This window comes from Sander vitreus, chromosome 4, assembly GCF_031162955.1.
Source record: "Sander vitreus isolate 19-12246 chromosome 4, sanVit1, whole genome shotgun sequence".
In the NCBI taxonomy this organism is placed as follows: domain Eukaryota; kingdom Metazoa; phylum Chordata; class Actinopteri; order Perciformes; family Percidae; genus Sander; species Sander vitreus.
The window spans coordinates 10745883-10765865 of record NC_135858.1 but is presented as its reverse complement, the minus strand read 5'-3'; the positions used below and the strand labels follow the sequence as shown (position 1 = coordinate 10765865).

The following is a 19983-nucleotide window of genomic DNA, read 5'->3' as shown; positions in this document are numbered from 1 at the left end:
TGGAAAAATCTATCTTAAAATCGTCAATGCTGTATTGAGCCTTTAAATCTGATTTTCTTGAAGTAAATCACAAATTATTTCAAGATATTTCACAATACACATCAACAGACACGATTTCTTGAAAGAAGTGAAACTGCAAGAGACCCAAGTTAAATTGCCTCATATTATTCCCGTTTTTCTTGTTTCCAGGAAGAATAATTTGTAAGTGAACAGTAAGCCCTAATATGTCTAAAAAAAAGCTTTAAGAGCTAAAGCTGCAAAGAGCTACAACTGCAAACTACACCCCTGCAGTTCATACTAACAAGCAAATTCTCCAAACGTACACAACAGGCCAGCTGCAGTCTGTGCTCACAGATGCAGCTGAGACGCCATTCTTACAGAGAAAAGAGAGACTGTGTAAGACCATCACTACTGTCTGTCAGTCAAAAGAGGATATGAAACTGTGGAATGGAGATAAGATGAGGAAGTGGAGTCACACATTCAGCACATGCCCTAAAACACCCCACCCACACTCACCTCTGATAAATCATGGGTCATGTTGTCACATAGCACATGCCAAGCTGTCATTCCTGGGGTTTAAAAAAAATCTGAGCTCAGTGACACAATGTTTTCAGTTTTGAGTTTGTTTGGTCTTTTTGTTTGTCTTTTTTATATTTAAGGGAAATCCATACCACCATGAAGACACTTCCTCATTTATCCCTTCCGAGTCTAGTCACGAAGAGGCAAATACACTGTACGGGTCATGAGAGATCGTGCATATGGCAAATGGATGGAGCTGTGTTTACACACACCTGATGCTCTTTCACACTAGAGTACATCTATTGAGCCTACTCAGTGTGCCTGTGTGCATGTGTACTGCTGCCTTTGTTTACCTGAAGAAAATTAACCCAATCTCCAACACTTACAAGCGGACATGAGTCCAATGGGGCTGAAAACATGACCCACACACACACTTTTCCATACACACAGGATTAAAAGCTAGTGCTAATTTGTGCACTTTGTGACAAGGTGATTAGATTGTACGTGTCACATATTCAAACAAAGACATACACTTATAAACACAAGCCAGGGAAGAGAAATGCTCAAATACAGCCAGTAGTTTGGTTATTATAATATAATTTAGACCAGTTAGTCAAAATGGTCACCTCTGCGGTGAGGTTGTAGTGCTTGAATCTCAACTCTGTTTTGCTTTGCTGGCCATCTGAGCCGGTTGCCGCCGTGCTATTGGAGAGTGCCAGTGTCTGCCAGGCATCAACGATGCTCATAGTGGCCGGTCACCTCTGACCTCGCTGACAGTGACCATACAGCACAGTGTGTTTACTAACCCCTGACTCTTCATACTGTGTGCACTCCATAACCCCACTGACTCCTCTATGTGCATCGGTCCCACTCTTAACCATGTTTACACTGTTCTCACACACACACACACACACACACACACACACACACACACACACACACACTTGTGTGGGCAATGAGAGAGGGAGTGAGCGCAGGTTAAGATCTTAACAGCTACACAGACACCTTGCATATATTTTTCACTAACACAACTGGTTATTACAACTGGTCTAACTTTTGTATCATAAAGATTTTCTGATACTGTGTTATGTAGCAGACAGCAGACATTGTAAGTAACCTGTTATGATCTATTTGAAACATGGACAATTATAAAGCAGCAGCTCACAATGTAAGAAGAGCAGTAAAGGAGGCAAATAGGGACTACGGGAAGAAAGTGGAACGACAATTCCAGGAGGGCAACAACCCCAGAAGCATGTGGCAAGGTCTAAGAACACCTCACATTGCATGTGGATGTGGATGTGGATCCTCAGCCTCCTGAGGGGAAGACCCCAGGTGGTGAGGGTGGGCGGACACACCTCTTCCACCCTCATCCTAAACACCAGACGCTGCAAGAATAAGGCTAGGAGAATCATTAAAGATCCCAGCCACCCAGGTAACCTGTTGAGGTCAGGAAGAAGGTAACAGATACACCAGCCCAGCACTGAGAGGCTCAGGAGGAGCTTCTACCCTCAGGCCACTAGGATCCTAAATTACGTCACTACCTAAGACTGCCACCCCATCATACAAACATACATAAATAATTTAATGCAGAAATTGAAGGAACTGATAATTACATTTTACAGGAAAATGTATTTTTTTATGATTTTGTGTGACCAAAAAAAATTGATTGAATCTAATTTTATTGAAATTGACAGGATTTTAGTTCAGAGGTATTCTTTGGAACATAACATTATATGAACACATGATAAAATTACAAGAAAATAATGCAATAGGTTTTTTGATATGTGGCAGCACTGATGTAGTGCTGCCACAGTTCCAGCTCAACTTTGTTCCATTGTTGCTGCATAGTAGATCTATCTTTTTGTTAATCTGGTTACACAGTGGAAATGTTTTCATTTATTCATGGTTCACAGTAATGATAATAAAGGTGGTGAAAAGGAGCGACGGAGACAATCCAAAGAGAGATAGTGGGATAAAGGTTTTCTGTCTTTTCGGGAGAACGGTAATTCAGGTTTAGCAGTTGTGACCACATTAGTGCTGTTTAACTCATTTGCTACAACTCTGAAGCAATGTTATGTGGAAATATTCTCACTCCCGTAGTACAGCCTAAACACACATCAACAACACATTCACTAAGTGTTTATGTGTATTTAAATACGTGAATGTTCATGCACATATACTTTGTGCCTGAACCAAACAAACTACTATAATGCATCAAAATACATTATTTCCTCAGACCTGCACCTGAACCTGCCTCCATCCATATAAATGCCCATCTGTGTGTGTCTCAGTTACAGTGAACAACAAAGAGGTGGAAGTTCACGTGTCCTTCAGTATCACATTTCTGTCTGCCTTTTATATCGGAACACATATAGGAAAATACACTTCCCACAAAGACACCTAAACTGTCAGTGTGATTGACTGACTTTAGTGATCCTCTGCAACTTCCCATGCAAAACTCAATTTACTGGAAGCGATTGAAGGCAAGGTTGTTTAAATATGGCTCTATTTATGGTTTTCCTGTGGTTTTCCACGGCTGCAGTTCTGCAAAATCCATCTTTCACAATCTATGCGCCAGCACCTTGCATGACTGCTCCGCCATCATTGGTGTATGAATGTGTGTGTGAATTGGTGAATGAGAAGCCAATTGTAAGACGCTTTGTCCGGTAAGGTAGAAAAGCACTATATAAATGCTGACCATTTACAATTTATGTGATAAACAATCATATACATAGTTTATTGGGATTGCTGAGGTCTAAATATTCTATTTCTGGTAAATAACTTTATGACCTGTCATCATGTCTCGTAACACAACATGGTTATCACTGGATTAGTGCTAACGTGGCATCTAATGGGAAATTTATTTTTTCTTAGAAATGCACTAAGAACGAAAGTAGACAAGTCATGAACATAAGCAGAACCTTGATGAAAGGGTACTATTCAGTGACAAGCTACCAGACCTATCGACACCTTTCTGCTCTGACCTATGACCCTGATTGTTTTTTCTACAGAATGGTATGGATGACCACAGAGACAAGGCGAAGAGGTCAGGGGTCAGGGACCGGGGTGTAATATCAAACAATTGGTTGCATTGTCCATGTCAACATGGAGGTCAGTCTACAGACTTCAGATGGACTGGGGGGGGGGGGATTAAGTTAGTCCTTAACTGGAGTAAATCTTTAAATCTGCAGTTATCATGGTAAATAATTTCATTTGGCAAAAAAAGATCAGGACTACACTTTATATAATGATTTCTAGGTGGATTACTATATCACACTTTTATGCAGCGCCTTTTGGTGAAATAGTTTGACCATATTCTACACCAAAACAAGATAAACATGTAGTTCCTTCTAAAACCACAGCAACATCCCAGGTATGGCAAATATTATTTTTGGTATAAAACACTGACATTGCATTACTGGATGGCATCAGGCATACACAATTATGCCGTCCACTCTGCATACACACTAATAATGAACACACAGTATGTAAATAAAGCCTACTCTGAGAGGGGGGGCAAAAGTACGGTGGCCGACAGGGGCAAACGCCCTGCAACTAAAGAAAACACACGCAAATAGACAAAACACAAGCAAATTAAGAAAACATCTTCATTAATTTGACAACACATGCGCAGCATTCAGCAAACGCGCTGCAAATACACACAACACAACCAAATACATAAACGCGCTGCAAATATGAAACCATGCAAAAAGAAAAGCACACAAACCCCAAAAACAAATGCAACAAAAAAACGCTGCATCCAGACACAACGGAAGTTCTCCAGACCTCTAGAGGGAGCAGCTAGTGGAACAGCTGGATTTTCGAGAGAGAGAGAGAGAGAGAGAGAGAGAGAGAGAGAGAGAGAGAGAGAGCCGGCGGGGCACGTTCAATCTCAGAACGGTGTGCACCATAGTGAAACGGTGTGCAACTGCTTTGAGATCATAGACTGTAAATATTAAGTCTACGTTTGAGATATGTTTTCTCTCGTTTGGTGGGTGTGTCTCGGCTCAGGTCACAGGTGATACTCAATCAGCAGAGACGTCTGTAAACTCGTGGTGATAAAACATTTAAAACTGCATCAGTGTTTAACGTTGACGTTTGTTTAAGCCATATTACATGAGAAGGTTTAATTTCGAAGTCCGAAAGGCGCATTACTGAAGTATAGGCCTCCTCAAGTGTAATATTGTGATTATACAACAACGGTTACCAAAAAAATAGGTGATCAATCTGTATTCATATTGTGGAGCAATTCGCTCTTGAAATACAAAAAACAGACAGGATTTATAGTCCCTCCCTGTTTAGTAAACCAGCCAATTTACCGTGGGATTTATCAAACTGAATAAATCCCGCTCGCACATATAAACACAAAACTGCTTTGCTAACTCCATCGTGTTGTAAGTAAGACATCTGCTGAAAAAGTTATTGTATTCATTAGCATGATTGCCGTACTGTTTAGTTCAAAAATATCCAACACACCAAAGTACAAAGACATAGGGACCAGACGCAAGCTTTTATTTTGAAAAGTTGAAGCTCGGGGATGGCACCAGCCGGGAGGGCATGAGACCGGAGCATAGACTGTGTGTATATATATATAAATAAATGTAATATACAGTCTATGGACGGGAGGCATGAGACGGGAGTTCTCCAGGCTGCAGCCATACCTGACTCTAATAAAAAGTCAGAGCGCTCTCTCCCCGTGGGGTTGAAAATCCAGCTGTTCCACTAGCTGCTCCCTCTAGAGGTCTGGAGAACTTCCGTTGTGTAATCTGGATGCAGCGTTTATTTGTTGCATTTGTTTTTGGGGTTTGTGTGCTTTTCTTTTTGCATCGTTTTTTATTTGCAGCGCGTTTGCTGAATGCTGCACATGTGTTGTCAAATTAATTAAGATGTTTTCTTAAATTGCTTGTGTTTTGTCTATTTGCATGTGTTGTCTTAAGTTGCAGGGCGTTTGCCCCTGTCGGCCACCGTACAAAAGGGCATAAATGATCAGCGGTGCCTTCATTATTTTTATGTTTTCATCATGCAGGTATTTCAAGCAAAGTAATAGACTAAGCAGCAGAGTATAGTCTGTACAGTTTATAGTCACAGCTTATACATAGCAGCATACCCCAGGGCTGAGGTGTTTGTTACTGATACCGGCCTGGCTACTGCTTATAAATGGCAAGAGGAGAAGCTCTCCACTGATGACAGTAAAAAGGATAAAGTGGTGCATTATGGTCTGACCCAGTCGGTGCCAAAGTGGTACTAGTGTCCCAGTCACAAAGACAAACAACTGAATGTCAGGGCTATTATATTTCACACTATAGCCTTATGTTATTCAATTTTTTAAATAAGTCCTTATATTTGTGGGGGGGGGGGTGTACTGTGAAATTGCTGAGAAAATAAACATACATACAGTAAGCAAGCAATGTTTTGGATTGGTCTATTTTGTTCTTTATAGTTTAATATGTGCCACGAGACGAGTTTTTCTAAATATGTCAACAATTATTCAAATACCATTCATAATAACATTATCATAAGCTGGAGACAAAATATTAACAAATGCACTGTGACTTATGATGCTTGCAGCCTGTATGATAAGTTTAAGGTTTAAGGATAGCGTATACATGGCTGTAAGCATGTAGCTAACGTTACATGTCTCGTCTACAATGCAGGAATATTTATTTAACTATTTTGCGATGACCTACCTGTATTTAACTGACAAGTGCAAGACAGTGTTGCCTTTAGTTTCCTAAGGACATATGATCAAGTTGACGACTTTTTATTTTAAACTCAATCAATTACGAGACTTTGCGTGTAAATCGGGAAATACGCACTTTAAATTATTGCTCGCGGGGTTTCCAGAGGTAGTGGTGTTGTAGCATAAGCTAAATTTCAGTGGCGGTGGTCATATTTCACTTACCCGCTCTGAAGGTCAGACAGAACGCAGTAAAGAAGTCAGGTCCACGAAAAGTGCGTGGCCACTTCTCTCATGCGCTCTAATAATACCAATCCTGCCAGGCACTATCAGGAACAGAAGTCGTGTTCAAAAGGAAAACAACTCTTAAGAGTTTCAAGTTTCTCTGTATTTCCACAGACTGCTTCAGCGTGTACCACCACGGGCACTTCGGAGGCTAATTTGTTTTCGTTTTGTCCGTCGAGATGTTGTGACAACTCGGAGCGTCTGCAGTCACCTGCACCACCACCAATGGCAAAACGCCGATTGGTTTGTGGGAAACGTAGTTTTTCCTCATAGCCTCGACAAACTGGTATTTTGAGGCGATGACGTGATGCCTGTCGACTGCATGGAGAGTTTTACGAGGTCCTCTAACTTTAGCCAACGACTTCCAAGACCAACACGACTAAAGGGAGACAAGTTCATCTGTATCGTTTTTTTTACCGGCTGCAATTGAGCCGCTTCTCTCAGTCTACTTTTATATTGTTTTATATTTATGACGCACAGTTTAGTCCCAATTACGTTTCTGTGTAAAGTGTCAGTGTTATGACACGGGATGGCTTGAAACCCAATACAATGTGATCCAATATATTACACAGAAGTGACCTAGTATTTTTGAGGCTATAGTTTGTGATTTTATGTATTAGTGCTAGATGCAAAAACAAAAAGTAGGCTATTGTCATTTCACAGCAGGCAGTATACAGTATGTATGATTGTAAAGACCACCTTATGTCTGACTGTCGTATTTCAGGATGTTGGTCGTCCGGTTCTCTGTATGTTTTTTTTGTTTGTTTCACTGGTACAACTACACTAACAGCATGAAAAACGTACTTACATATAAAAGATGTGTGAAGGAGAGCCTTTTTATTATGCAGTGACTGTTGGGAGCACACCAGTAGTACCCAGTATGACAACAAGAGGGAGACAAATTCCCCAAATAATATAATTAGTAATATTTCCTGACATGAGATTGGAGGCATTTTGAATGGGCAGTTTCAGTTTTTATTTCAGTGAAGTTGTTTTTTTCAATGTAACTCATCTGCCAAAACTAGACAAACGACCAGAACATCCACCTGTCTTTATTTCTAGAATTGTAAACTGTTTTTAATCTATATTTCTCATTGACAATATATTGATATATATGCAATTCAAGCCAGGTTAAATAACTTTGACTGTGTCTGAGGGATGGATAAATCATAATCATCATAATCAAGTATGTGATTAGCATGATTCAACTCACATTCAACACTCATTAGACAGACCACTTTAAAACACTTTGAGCCATTCAAAGTTGAGAATAAGATTCCACAGGAGGCAGTAGGGTACATGGCTCATAGTCAGCAAGGAGTCAATCAAGATGTTTTTAACCAAGACACACAAAAAAATGCCCAAATGAATGGATGAGGTCTGAGGTAAATCATCTCTTTGACCCTTCAGTAAAAAGTCATTAATATTGACACAATATTAAGTGAGGCTGCCTTGAATTAAATACATCAAGAAAAAAATAAAAAATAAACATGATTCTAAAAGAATGCAACTCTTGATGTAATATTGTCAAAATTCAAACTAATGCAAAATCAAAATATTTAAATAACTTTTCAAGTAAGCATAAAAACAAACCAAGGGAGGACAGTACAAATGTTCCACCTGGTAATCCATGAGTTTTAAAAACTCCTAGAAATTATGTTACACACGTAGGTTTAACATTCATGTTAAACATGTTGTCTAATGTAAAATAATGGCAGATTTGTGGATCTTTTTTAAGCAACCGGTAGCTCTAAAAATGTACACGACCCTCTCTGGCATGTCTGTAGGGCTGAGCAATAAGTCAATATTTATCATCTATTAACTATCATTGTGATCATACCACAGTATTTTCTATATTGTAAAACATTATGCACTTTTGTCCGAGATAACAATGGAAGTTAGATTTCTCCCAGCTGTCCAAAGTGGGAAACTACTAAACAATCTGTTGTTTTTCATATATAAACAGGTATCAAAACAGTCACTGATTTCAGGTGATGACCTTCTGGTTTCTTTTCCATTTTACCCAGCCCCACTTCTCCATGTTTTCAGAAAGACTAAGGCCTAGTCCACATATACACGTTTTTTTTTTTTTTTTAAATGTTGCTTTTTTTAAATGTATTTTGGCCTTTCGTTCACACTCAAACTGCAGTGAAGGTCACTGAAAAATAGCTTCTTTTTTTTTTTTTTTTCAGGCTTCCGATTTGCCAATGTGTGGGTTTAGGGTTTTGGGATATATCGCCACCTGTTGTTTTGACATGGCTTCAACTGTGTTTTTGCATTTTCATTTGGACGGAGATTTTTTTTTAAAACAGTGCTTGTGTTGACTAGCCTCGTGAGACCGTCCTGATCTCGAGAGCTCCAGTTTTTTCACTCGCAGATCAGTCTGGCATCTTGAGACAGAGAAAATTTGGAGCCGTTCGCCAAACGACCGACCAATCAGCGTTGGTTTTGAGGCGGGTTTAGGTGCGACGCAACGAGAAGCAACTGTTCAGTCTAACTTCCACGGATGATATGAGCGTAGCTATCACACAAGTTTTATCCGAATTGGAAAGTATTCCTTCATTGAAAGAAGAGCAACAAAAAAAACGGCACTGGAGGCTTTTCTCGGAGGAAAAGATGTTTTTGCTCTTTTCCCCCGACCGGTTTCGGCAAGAGTTTGACATATCGTTGATCCGATTGGTTGATTTGGCCCGTCTATCACCAACATAGGTGGTGATAGACACATGGTTTATCCAATCAGCTAACCAGTATTTTCGCCCCTTCCCAAAAGTTCTCTAACGGAAAGTTCCCAGATGGATATGCCAGGTTCATGTGTTGACAGGATACAGGAGGGAAAACACTGTTTGACGAAAACACCTGTGTACATATGGACTAGGCCTAAGACACTGCTGAAGTTGAGGAATAGAGGGACTGCCAATGTCCCTATGTGGACATGGCAGACTTGTATAAGCCCAGTCTCTCTGGAATAATGAATAATGTTCATACTGGACAATTCTGCACTACATGATTTACATCCATGAAGAGCTTTGATGTTTAAATAACATTCTAAGTAGGGTGTGGAGGTTGCGGTGGTGGATGAGCATGCAACACATTTGACATTGACACTGGAAGGTGGGCTTGCATCCCATCTCAGGCCAGTCAATGTTGGCTTTCTTTAGAATCTAACAATGATGATCGAAATGTGAATGAACACAACACAGGGTTCTGCAGAGTCATCCAATATCATATTTCTGGTGAGTGTACGTGGATAACAGCAGAGTTCTTGGTGTGACGTTCTGCTGAGGGGGCAGGACTCCTATGTGTAGGGTGAGGATGGATACTGTGGGTGCCACCAATCCATGAGCTTTACACTGTGCACGGGGTCCAACACCACCTGGGTCCCACCCTGATCTCCCCTCTTCTTCCACCGCTGGAGCGGCGAGTCCTGGAAGACCAGACGAACGCGGTGGTGGCGCATGTCTGTACTAACGTTGATTGTGAACTATGAGAAAGACAAAGACCAGTTCAGATTAGGAGAGGAGATAAAGTTACTTCGTGCACCAGTTAATGATCAAAAATGGTCTTTTAATCCTTGGTGCAGAAGATAATAAAGCAGACTACTGGCAAAAATAATACAAATACAATTGCAAGCATATCACGACAAGCATGTCGCCATTAGGTGGGGAGATTCTGGATATTTTTGACCTGATTCACCTAAGACTGTGTGTCTCTCTCTTCATTCATTGTGAGCTTTTATGTGGCTGTGATAGACACCTACAAACTTTATAGACTGTAACTCATAAAAACTATATCCTGTTCCCCAAGTGTCAATAAAAATGTCCTTTTTCATGACCTATCACTACTAGCCATGATGTCTCTCTCTCTCTCATGGGCAGGCCAAATTCTCTGGGCGGGCAAAGCAGAGAAAGGGGAGGTAACCTTGCTCCTTATGAGCTCATAATGAGGAGATTCCAGATCAGCCCATCTGAGCTTTCATTTTCTCAAAGCCAGAGCAGGATACCCAGGGCTCGGTTTACACCTATCCACCAGCCAATGGGGGACCATAGGCTGGCTAGGGGAACTCACATTAATGTTAAAAAACCTCATAAAGTGAAATTTTCATGCCATGGGACCTTTAAAAGAGCGGTCGGAAGTAGAAGCCAATATCCACTAAAAACCAAGAGTTACTAACCAGGGTCAGCGTCATGCCCATGACCACAGGAGTGAAGATGAAGTTGAGGGTGGTGACCTGAAGCATGTAGCAGTCAGTGTCTGGGTTTGTGTGGACTTCTTTGTATTGTCTGGGCATGCACAAGGACTTGGCACAACCATTCTTACTGTGTCCCTGCTGGGATGGAGATGACCACCAAAACATTACATCAACAGCAGCAACAACGACCGGCTATTACTGACTACGCAAAATCATATTAGGGAAAGAAGTGTAGTTGATTTTAAACAGCCCTTTTTACCTGCTTTAAAAACTTGAAGTTGAACTCCCACAATGCCTCAGGCCGAGTCCCTGACACCTTTCTGATCCAGAACAGTAAACACTGCAACAAGAAACATTAAGCACATGAAATCAATCTTTTCCAAAGGCTGGTTTAAGTTTTACAGACAAGCATGCATGCGTTTCTTCTGGGTTTTGCAAAAATGAGACTAAATGAATACATATCAGAGGTTGACGCATAGACTGTATATCTTGATCACCCCCTGATGGCTGGCTCTAGTATAGGTCATAAATCCCACCCCCTCCATGTTAGCCAATGGGACATGGGCCAAACTGACAAAGTCCAAAGTACACGTCAAATAAATTTCCCCCAAATGCAGTTTCTCTCATTTTAGGTACTTTTGATCACACTGATGTTTATTCAAGTGTTTATTTATCTGATAACTTTGGTTTTAATTAGTTATTTGATGCTTTAAAAATGGGGTGAAACGTCATAATTGACAGCTGTGATTAACTCGTGATTGGTCAGGCGGGACTTCGATATCGCGGTTCCGCTGCCCGATCACTAATGCGCTAGTCTCGCATTGCCAGACCTTCCTCCACAGCGCTACGGAGGAGGGTCTGGCGAGTCCACACAGCATTCCGGGATTGGAGAAATACGTGCTCTGGGTTATTGGCATTTCTTTAAACCAATCACAACCGTCTTGGGTGGCGCTAAGTGCCGAGCGGAGCCACGGTGCTGCTGCAAAATAGCCTCTGGAAGGAACTTGTTTTGGTGGAACATGTGTACATCCAAAAGTTGTTTTAGTCGTGTAACAGAAAACTCTGATTGGACAGATAGTCTAGCTAGCTGTCTGGATTTACCCGGCAGAGATCTGAGGAGCAGTTAACCGTAGTCCTCATAAATCCACCAGAGGTTAAAATTGCAACACAAAGAAAGTGGAAGGTAACGGGACAGCCGAAAAATAGACATCTGAAAAGAGTGACACCCGGCAGAATTTCTGGCAGACCGAGAGTAATCCCGGAAGTGGAACGTCGTGGATATAGACTACTACTGGGCAGACTCTAGCTGCAGAATTACAAGATGGCAGCGCCCGTATCCGGGATATTTTGGCTTTACTTTTGTACAGTGGAAGGACGTGGAGACGACATGTCCATCTTTGCATACAGTCTATGATACATATACATAGCCTGGATATCAGCATTGGTTATCAACAGGGTCAGTTAGCACTGAGTTTTCCTGTTTAGCCATAAGCGCACTTGCATGAAAAAGGTGGATCTCTTAATTATAAGCCAATCACTTGCAATAAATAAACAAAATAAAAACAAAACTTTAGCTTTACATCCGTATAGTTAGGTGACCGACTACACATCAGATTATTTACCTTGGAGTTGACCAAGGTTGTGGGCGTGGATTCTGGCAAGGCAAGAATTTTCGAGACACGCAAGCTGAACGGCTCATACAAATGGAAAAGGGAGCGAATCACACGGGCCCGTAAAGAGCACATCATGTCAATGCAGTCAGGCTGGAGACGGAATGGCAGGTCAGCATCAATCTTGTAGTGCCTGCAAGAGATGAAGTGGGAGGGTGAGGAAACATGTTCATTATCAAAAGTGTCAGTTTATTCAATTACTTTGCTAATTTATTGGACCACATTCAAGACTTTTTATCCTGTCATAAACACTGCAAACGATGGATATGAACCTCAATTTAACAATAAATTATGTATGGTAGTTTCCATTCTAATAATTTTTTATTTATGTTGTACATGTTTAAAAAATGAATAAAGTGAAATCACAGAACGCAGAGACACAGGTTTTATTCCAAGCAGCACGTTCACTACCTCTGGCTCTCGAGTGAATCAGCAAACTAGTCTTAGAAGGAATACACCAATCAACCAAAATCCCATCAGTATTACCTTCAGTTCAGTTTTAAATTGGGCCATGAGGAACAGAGAGCCTTTTTTTCTGGTTAACTTCATAATAACGTGTGCAAAAATACTGTTCACCCATAACTGCACGCAGTTGATCAATAACACCACTTACCTTTTGTAAAGCCTGGTCCAAAAAGCTGCAGTGCAAGTGACTGTCCAGGCATTCCTACAGATTAGAGCAAATCTGCACACATCCTCGGGCCGAATGTAGGAGGCAAGCATTAACCAAATATCCACTGGATACTCCCCCCCATCCCCGCTCTCAATGCTTTCTGGGAAGACAACATGCAAACATCACAGTCAAGGCTGCACAAAATGTTGAGGCCTCCATTTTCGACTCATTCCTCTGTGTGCATACTTTAAACAAACTACAAATAATACCCTTTCTCCTCTTGTTTTTCTTCTTGCGGGCCACTTTAGTTTCATGTTCTCCATCTTCTTCAGGGTCTAGGTCATCACTGCTGTCCAAAGCGTCGGCTGTGACACTCACTGAAGACGAGAGGACCTCCTCTACAGCACCCTGAGATGCTTCCAGGCCGCAGAGTAATTTCACTGAAACACACAGTGTTAAGTTAAGCACTTGGATCACCTGTCCAAAGATGGCCAAGTGACGCTGTAATCTCAAATCATAAATATACAGAAATGTCTGACTGTAACGTTAGTCACTGTGTCCACATTCGGACACTTATTGGCTAACGTTCTATCAAAATATCTGTTCAAATACAAATATAAATGATCTATTAATGTTTTCAGTTAATTTAATGGGGTAAAAAGTTTAACTTCTTACCTTTCTAACGGTATATAGTTTTAACTGTTTAAAAAAGAGCCGGCTAAAGTACGCTATCACGGGTGAATTAGCCGTGCGCTACCCTTGGCCATAACCGGACACCCCTATCTCCTCGCTGTAAACACTGGGCGTTGCTGGTTTTTCGGGGGTATTAAGTCCCATCAATGCTGTCAAAACTACCGTATCGTACTTCCGTCCTTCACAATAAAATGACATGCTTCAACAACTCTGAATTATGCAATAAAAGCTCCTTAATTTCCAGTACAGTAAAAATAGAAACTTTTTAGAGGGTAAATGTCCATGTAAATATATGAAAATTCATACGTAGATTGTTAGATGGGTTTGGTGATGATCGGAAACGTAAAGTACCACGAAAAGACCAGAAAGTGCGTCAGGTCGGAAGTGTCCGAATATGGCCAATAGCAGCGAGTGGTGTCCGAACGTGGACACGGCGACGCATTAGGCTCGTTCGAGATAAACTGCGCCTCGATATATGATATATGATATGATATATGGGTCTGATAACATTTTATTAAATCGGACCACAGTGTTTCTGTCATTTCCTGTTCAGCCTGAAGGCTGCTGGAAACTGTCCGACTTGACAGCAGATTTTGGTCACCGGCCCCTGCTGCTGCTGCTGCTGCTGCTGCTGCCTGCTCTCGTCCACTTTACAGGTGAGGCGCAGTTCATCTCGAACAAGCCTAGTATCAAGTCGGACACAAATCTAACCGGCATGCATTGGGCGGCGATCGATTCTGCGCAGGGCTGGCTCATCTCGAACGAGCATATTATCACAAGTTACCTTCTTTTTCAACTGCATTTGCAACAGCCTTTTTCACCCTCCCGGACTTCACAACGGCTGGGTCGGCATCAGCATAATCAGCAACGGTCACTAGGAAAAACAGACATATTTTCTAATAATTAGCTATACTGTTTAGAAGTCCGAATTCTTAAAAATATATCAGCAGAACCAGCTGTGACCACTAATTTACTGACTGTAACGTTACATACCTGTAAATGACTTAAGCATTAACGTCAGGTTTACCTGCCTAACACTAAATGTAACCGTAGCGAGTCATCAGTTCAACTATGATGCAGTATAATATTGGAGTCACATGATTAAATTGTAACGTTGTAAATTGAAGAGGGAAACAATTTCAATTCCAGCTGTCTGTGAAGTGCTAGCTAACAGTTGGCGGGCTAGCTTGCTGGCTAATGTAAAATAACCTACCTGATTCCGAACAAACGTCCCCGGCCCTAAATTTCAGCCGTTTTCGGTTCCCTTTCTTGGGCATGTCGACACCAATGATCTGTGGACGCTTAACGGGCTTGTGGGTCCTGCCATGTCTCTATGGCAAGCTGAGGTAGAGAGAAAAAAAGAAAGATATGAGAGAAATTGAAAAGTGTTCCACCAGGATCTTCAGCCATCATGGAATGACGTGACGATGCAAGTAACGCGAGAGTATCGTTGACGTTTTTTCCCACACTCTGCTGCTTACTGCCATCTGGTCATTGGGAACATTGCAATGATTTTACCAAGAGTGTAAAAAAAGTGAGTCTGTCCCATTATTTCATCAGCCAATTATGACTTGTATTAATTACAAGTTAAGGCTTTCCTTAATTGAGGAATATAATGTTAGTTTTTTGTTGTTGTTGAGGAACAGAGTAACACGCACTGAAGCGACTAGGCTTCTTTCCAGAATGCTTCATAAATACTTAAGCCTAAGATAAGATAAAATAAAATACTAGGTGAAAGGGATTTATTGATTCCTAGTGGGGAAAATATTTTTTTAAATAATTTTATTTCTCGATTCAGTGTTAATATTGTGTACAGCAATATTGTTATGTGTATATATACATATATATATATAAATACATGAAAGATATATATATATATATATATATATATAAATATACATGAAAGATATATATATATATATATATATGTGTGTGTGTGTGTGTGTGTGTGTGTGTGTGTGTGTGTGTGTGTGTGTTAGTGCACACACAAACTGCAAATTGCAAGTTGCTGTGAGAGTCTAGTTCACACAGAAAGCAGTTTCTCTGGGTATTCCCGCAGAGTCGGGCTTCACTGAAGAGCCATGAGATGGTTCCTGTGTCACTTGTTTTATCTTCCCAGCCATCCACTTCTCACTCAACAGCAATGTCAGCAAGTGACTGAAAGTACAGATCATTTAGTCACTTTGCCTCTCATAAGGTTTCTTATGCACAGACACTGATCCAGTTAGACTTAGATAATCACCAGTCAGAAAAGGAAGACACTGGCAGAAATCCCTTAGATTGTCAGACCCAAGAGTCACAATGCTAAAAACATCCACAGTGCTGTGTTCAGTGACCTATCTAAGTATTTTGTGAAAGTGCTGCAGGCCACCGCATCCCAGATTGGCTGTTGACAACATTTTTGTCAAGGCCTTGAGAACTCAGCTGCAGAGAGCCACATCTCCAAGAGCAAATTCTTATGAAACTAAAGCAAAGTTAGTTTTCTGAGAAATATCTGCTGCAGTTCAAAGAAGCCCAAAAAGCAAAGGTGATGCTTTGACCTCTAGCCATGAGAAAGTCCTCCCTGGCAATTAAGTAGTCAGCACAGTCATTGTCTCGTCTTCTCCAACTTTAGAGATGGATCAGAGAAGATTCAAAATAAATCAGGTTCTTCTCATTTGTGGCCAGAGCTTCAGTCAAGCCCTTTACTGTTTGTATCGCAGGTATGTAACCCCAATACTGTCATTGTCACAGCCCACTCCTTCTTGTAACACAGAATATTGACTTCACCTTAAAGGAAATCAATTCACTTTGGTTGTTTCCAGATAACGCAGTTGTTTCCTCTTAATAACATCTTTTGTATCAATGACAAGATCTATTCTCATTGTTACTCATCCAACTTACAACTGCACCAAGAAGGCCAGCCATTAAAACCAAATCTCACTTGTTAACAGCCCTTTAGTAATTTGGCCAAAAACTATAATAAACTCCTCACAAAAAATGTTCTAATCCCTACACATCATCATTTTTATCCTTTTACCTGGCTGCCAAACATAACCCTTCGTAATTAAATGAAACAATATATTTACAAAACTGCACTTAAGTAGGCTACAAGTTTGAGGTACTTAGTTGAGTATTTCCATTTTCTGCTACTTTATACTACTTCTACGATTCAGAGGGAAATATTGTGCTTTTTACTCCACTACATTTATTTCATAACTAGTTACTAGTTACCTTGCAGATTCAGAAGAATAATACTAAATAATCAACACATAAATGATAATGTATAATGGAAAAAAAATAAGACTGTATTGATCCTGTGGTGAAATTCACAAGGTATGCTGTAGGCATTGAAACTCAGCCCAACCTATACCAGCTGCAGTATTTAAATAATGTATAATTACATTATGTTATAATTCAATAATATAATAGATATACATTATTCTGAAATGGGCAATTAAGCATAATGAGTATTTTTTACTTTTTTTTGCATTAGGTACATTTTGATGCTAATACTTTTATTTGAGTAACATTTTAAATGCATTACTTTTACTTGTAATATAGTATTTCTACACCATGGTATTGCTTATTTTACACCACAGAAAACGTCAAGTGAAAGTCAGATTCAGCCACTAGGTGGCGACAAACAGCCATCACTGTTTCTACCAACTGACTAATATTCTTTGTAGCTTCTGCAGTCTTTAATCTAAATCTAGAAGTGAAATATAATTGAGTAAAGACTTTTAAACTCAAAGTTGTGATATTTTTGCACTGAGTGTGTGAATGTATATATGAATGTATTTGTATTTACTTGTATAAACATCACAAAGTTAATATAGCCTACATTGATAGAAAAAGTCTGTTTTAAATAATCATCTGTACATAGGCACATAGGAGAAAATAAAGAAATAATTGAAGAAATTAATTATGTGTAATATTTGTATGGGTTAAGATCTATTACATAATGAGGAAATAATAATCCGATGGTTAAAATAGACTACAGAATATAAACACTTTATCCAACAAGCTCTGGTTTCATTTAATTTTCCTTAATCATTTCCCTTATCTTTCCATGACAATTTATACAACTTTACTTGATGAAATCATTCTTGACACTAAACTGAGATTGTCATTCAGTCACAATATCACTGTTGATTTTTTTTTTTTAAGCTAACACTGGTTACAGTTACATTTCAAAACTTGAACTGTGAGCTAAGAAGAAATGTGAGGATACATTGGCACTATGGGGCATTAAAACAAAATCAGGCCTATCTTTAATGCGTCTGAATAATTTGAGGGAAGCAAAGTGACAAAGTTACATATTCTTAATATCGCAAGAATTATTTTTTTTATAGTAAGAATGACTGAACTTCAATTTATAGAACTGCTTCCAGCAACTATCAAAGTTATAATTTAGAGATGATGGACGTTTTGGCTGCTTTATACATTTTTCCTATTGATGTATTATGGTCTATTCTATATTGCCAAAGCAACATAATAATAATAATAATCATAAACTGAATTTATATAGCGCTTTTCACAAACTCAAAGTCACTTATAAAATATTTTATATTCATGCCTCGTGTTAAATCAAGGAACATTTTCAAGTCCCTTGTTCTTTAAACTTTTGACAGGTTAGTTCACACTTTCAAACTTCTTTTGAACTGGCAAATAAACACTGTCACTAGTCTTGTATCTGATTCAAATATTTGTTACCTTTGGATAGATAATTCTTTTAACTGTATTGTCAAAACCATAATGTCTCCTTAAAGAAAACCAATAAAAAGCTCTTGGACTCCTCCATCTTTTTTTTTTTTTTTTTTGGAGTAAAATGGTCCCTTTTTTACCATGCTAAGTGGTTCTAGACATGGCTTTGCTCCTTTCACCCACACATATTTGCTGAAACACAAATTATATTGAAGGAAGATATAGGTCAGGATATGCATTTTTATATTAAGGTTGGCTACTAATGTGAAAACAGTTCACTGGAGTCAAAAGAGAGCAACATGTCTGTCAACCAATTATTGCGAGAAGTCGAGCTATTTTTGTTGTTGCATGGATTGCAGTGTTTAGGACTTTGTTTGCTCTAAACATCAAATAATGTGCTACAGTAATGACACTGTAGCACATTATTTGATGTTTAGAGCAAACAAAGTCCTAAACACTGCAATCCATGCAACAACAAAAATAGCTCTTGATCACGGGCACAGTAGTTATACTTCAGGGCCTTGGTGTTGTGGAGTGGACGAACACCAAACTATTTAAAGAGAGTCAGAGTTAGTCACTCAGAGATGTAATGAATGAAATGTACAGCCAAAACATATATGGAAGTAGACGCCTATTAATATGTAGGCTATACTATTAAACTTCATTTCAGATCCTGCAGGGTGCTCTGCTCACTCTTAGCGCACAACCATGCTATTGGTTAAACTGGTGCCGCTAGAACGCGCATCACGATCAGCTGTCAGGTCATGAACGCGCTTAGTGGTGCCGATGTGACAAGTTAATTATATTTTAAGTGTCAAATCTGTGATTACTGTAGAAGCATGATACTAGCGCAGAGTTTAGAGATTATATTTGACATGAGTGACCGCCCAGCTAATTCCAGTCCGCTGTTCTGCACACGCATGTGGTGCAGAACGCTTATAGGCTGAACGCTGGGAGTTGGTCCCTTATTTCCAGAGCTGTAGCCTGGTGACAACTGCATTCCCCTGTGTGTGTGTGTGTGTGTGTGTGTGTGTGTGTGTGTGTGTGTGTGTGTGTGTGTGTATACGAGGTAGAGATAGAGAGAGAGAGTGTGTGTGTGTGTGTGTGTGGCTGAGCGACTCTGTGTGTGGGAGGAGTGAGCGTCGGTTCGGTGGCGGTGTGAAGAGATGGAAGGCGGATGCAGATAAAACTCGCTTTCACTGTCCCCAAGACTAAGGACGCAGATTAAACATTTCCTTTTGGATATTTTCATATATTTTTTGTTTGTTTTTCCTGCCAATGTGCTATGATCTCCGCCGTGCTCGCGTGCACCACCCCTCCACCCGTACCCGTCTATCTCTGAGCTGTCAGTCATATCACGCCGGGATTTATACATGTGAGTGCATGGCGCGCCGGGCAGGGCGGATCTGCTCACGGGGTGAAAAAACGCCGGTTAATATGGATGAAAGGTCCACCATCATCTTATCATTTCAATCACTCTGATTAGGTAAGGCAATATAAAGCTTAAGGATGCACGTTTGCATGGTGCACAAGAAATGTAGCCTAATGGGAGTAAGAGACGCAGCCTATCAATACGATTGCATTGGCTGTCCGTTGCTACGGGGCGTCATTAGGCCCTCTTATCATTATTGTAAGTCTGTTTATCAGGCTT

At 40.1% G+C, this 19983-nt stretch overlaps 3 protein-coding genes across 14 annotated transcripts in view; 1 reads left to right on the top strand and 2 right to left on the bottom strand.

Moving 5' to 3' along the window:
- tfeb (transcription factor EB) overlaps positions 1-6722 on the bottom strand; it is a 39665-nt gene extending 32943 nt beyond the window's left edge. For 3 of the 4 annotated variants that reach the window (XM_078248183.1, XM_078248179.1, XM_078248185.1), the window contains exon 1: positions 6422-6722. The gene's annotated coding sequence lies outside the window, so the exon portion shown is untranslated. The remainder of the gene's footprint in view (positions 1-6421) is intronic. The other variant, XM_078248184.1, reaches the window with a different exon arrangement.
- A 579-nt stretch (positions 6723-7301) lies between these two features.
- On the bottom strand, positions 7302-15063 carry tmem183a (transmembrane protein 183A). 2 transcript variants are annotated; one of them, XM_078248186.1, is made up of 8 exons: positions 14860-15063; positions 14431-14520; positions 13223-13393; positions 12954-13113; positions 12293-12473; positions 10930-11010; positions 10653-10808; positions 7302-9962 (listed from the first exon to the last, which is right to left on the bottom strand). In XM_078248186.1, exons 1-8 carry the CDS (start codon positions 14921-14923, stop codon positions 9777-9779), a joined length of 1089 nt encoding a protein of 362 aa, XP_078104312.1. In that variant the 5' UTR covers positions 14924-15063; the 3' UTR covers positions 7302-9776. The 2 variants fall into 2 exon arrangements, with proteins under 2 accessions (XP_078104312.1, XP_078104313.1); XM_078248187.1 differs by having other exon boundaries at positions 10653-10805.
- A 4412-nt stretch (positions 15064-19475) lies between these two features.
- ppfia4 (PTPRF interacting protein alpha 4) overlaps positions 19476-19983 on the top strand; it is a 56565-nt gene continuing 56057 nt past the window's right edge. For 5 of the 8 annotated variants that reach the window (XM_078248175.1, XM_078248172.1, XM_078248171.1 and 2 more), the window contains exon 1: positions 19476-19818. The gene's annotated coding sequence lies outside the window, so the exon portion shown is untranslated. The remainder of the gene's footprint in view (positions 19819-19983) is intronic. The other 3 variants (XM_078248176.1, XM_078248169.1, XM_078248170.1) reach the window with 1 other exon arrangement.

Excerpts from the sequence above, each read along its gene's own strand:
- tmem183a (XM_078248186.1), bottom strand. The coding sequence starts at position 14,923 with ATGCCCAAGAAAGGGAACCGAAAACGGCTGAAATTTAGGGCCGGGGAC. Across the intron at positions 14,521-14,859 it reads GGACGTTTGTTCGGAATCAG|TGACCGTTGCTGATTATGCT; the intron begins GTAGGTTATTTT and ends TGTTTTTCCTAG. Across the intron at positions 10,809-10,929 it reads ACTTCAAGTTTTTAAAGCAG|CAGGGACACAGTAAGAATGG; the intron begins GTAAAAAGGGCT and ends TCTCCATCCCAG.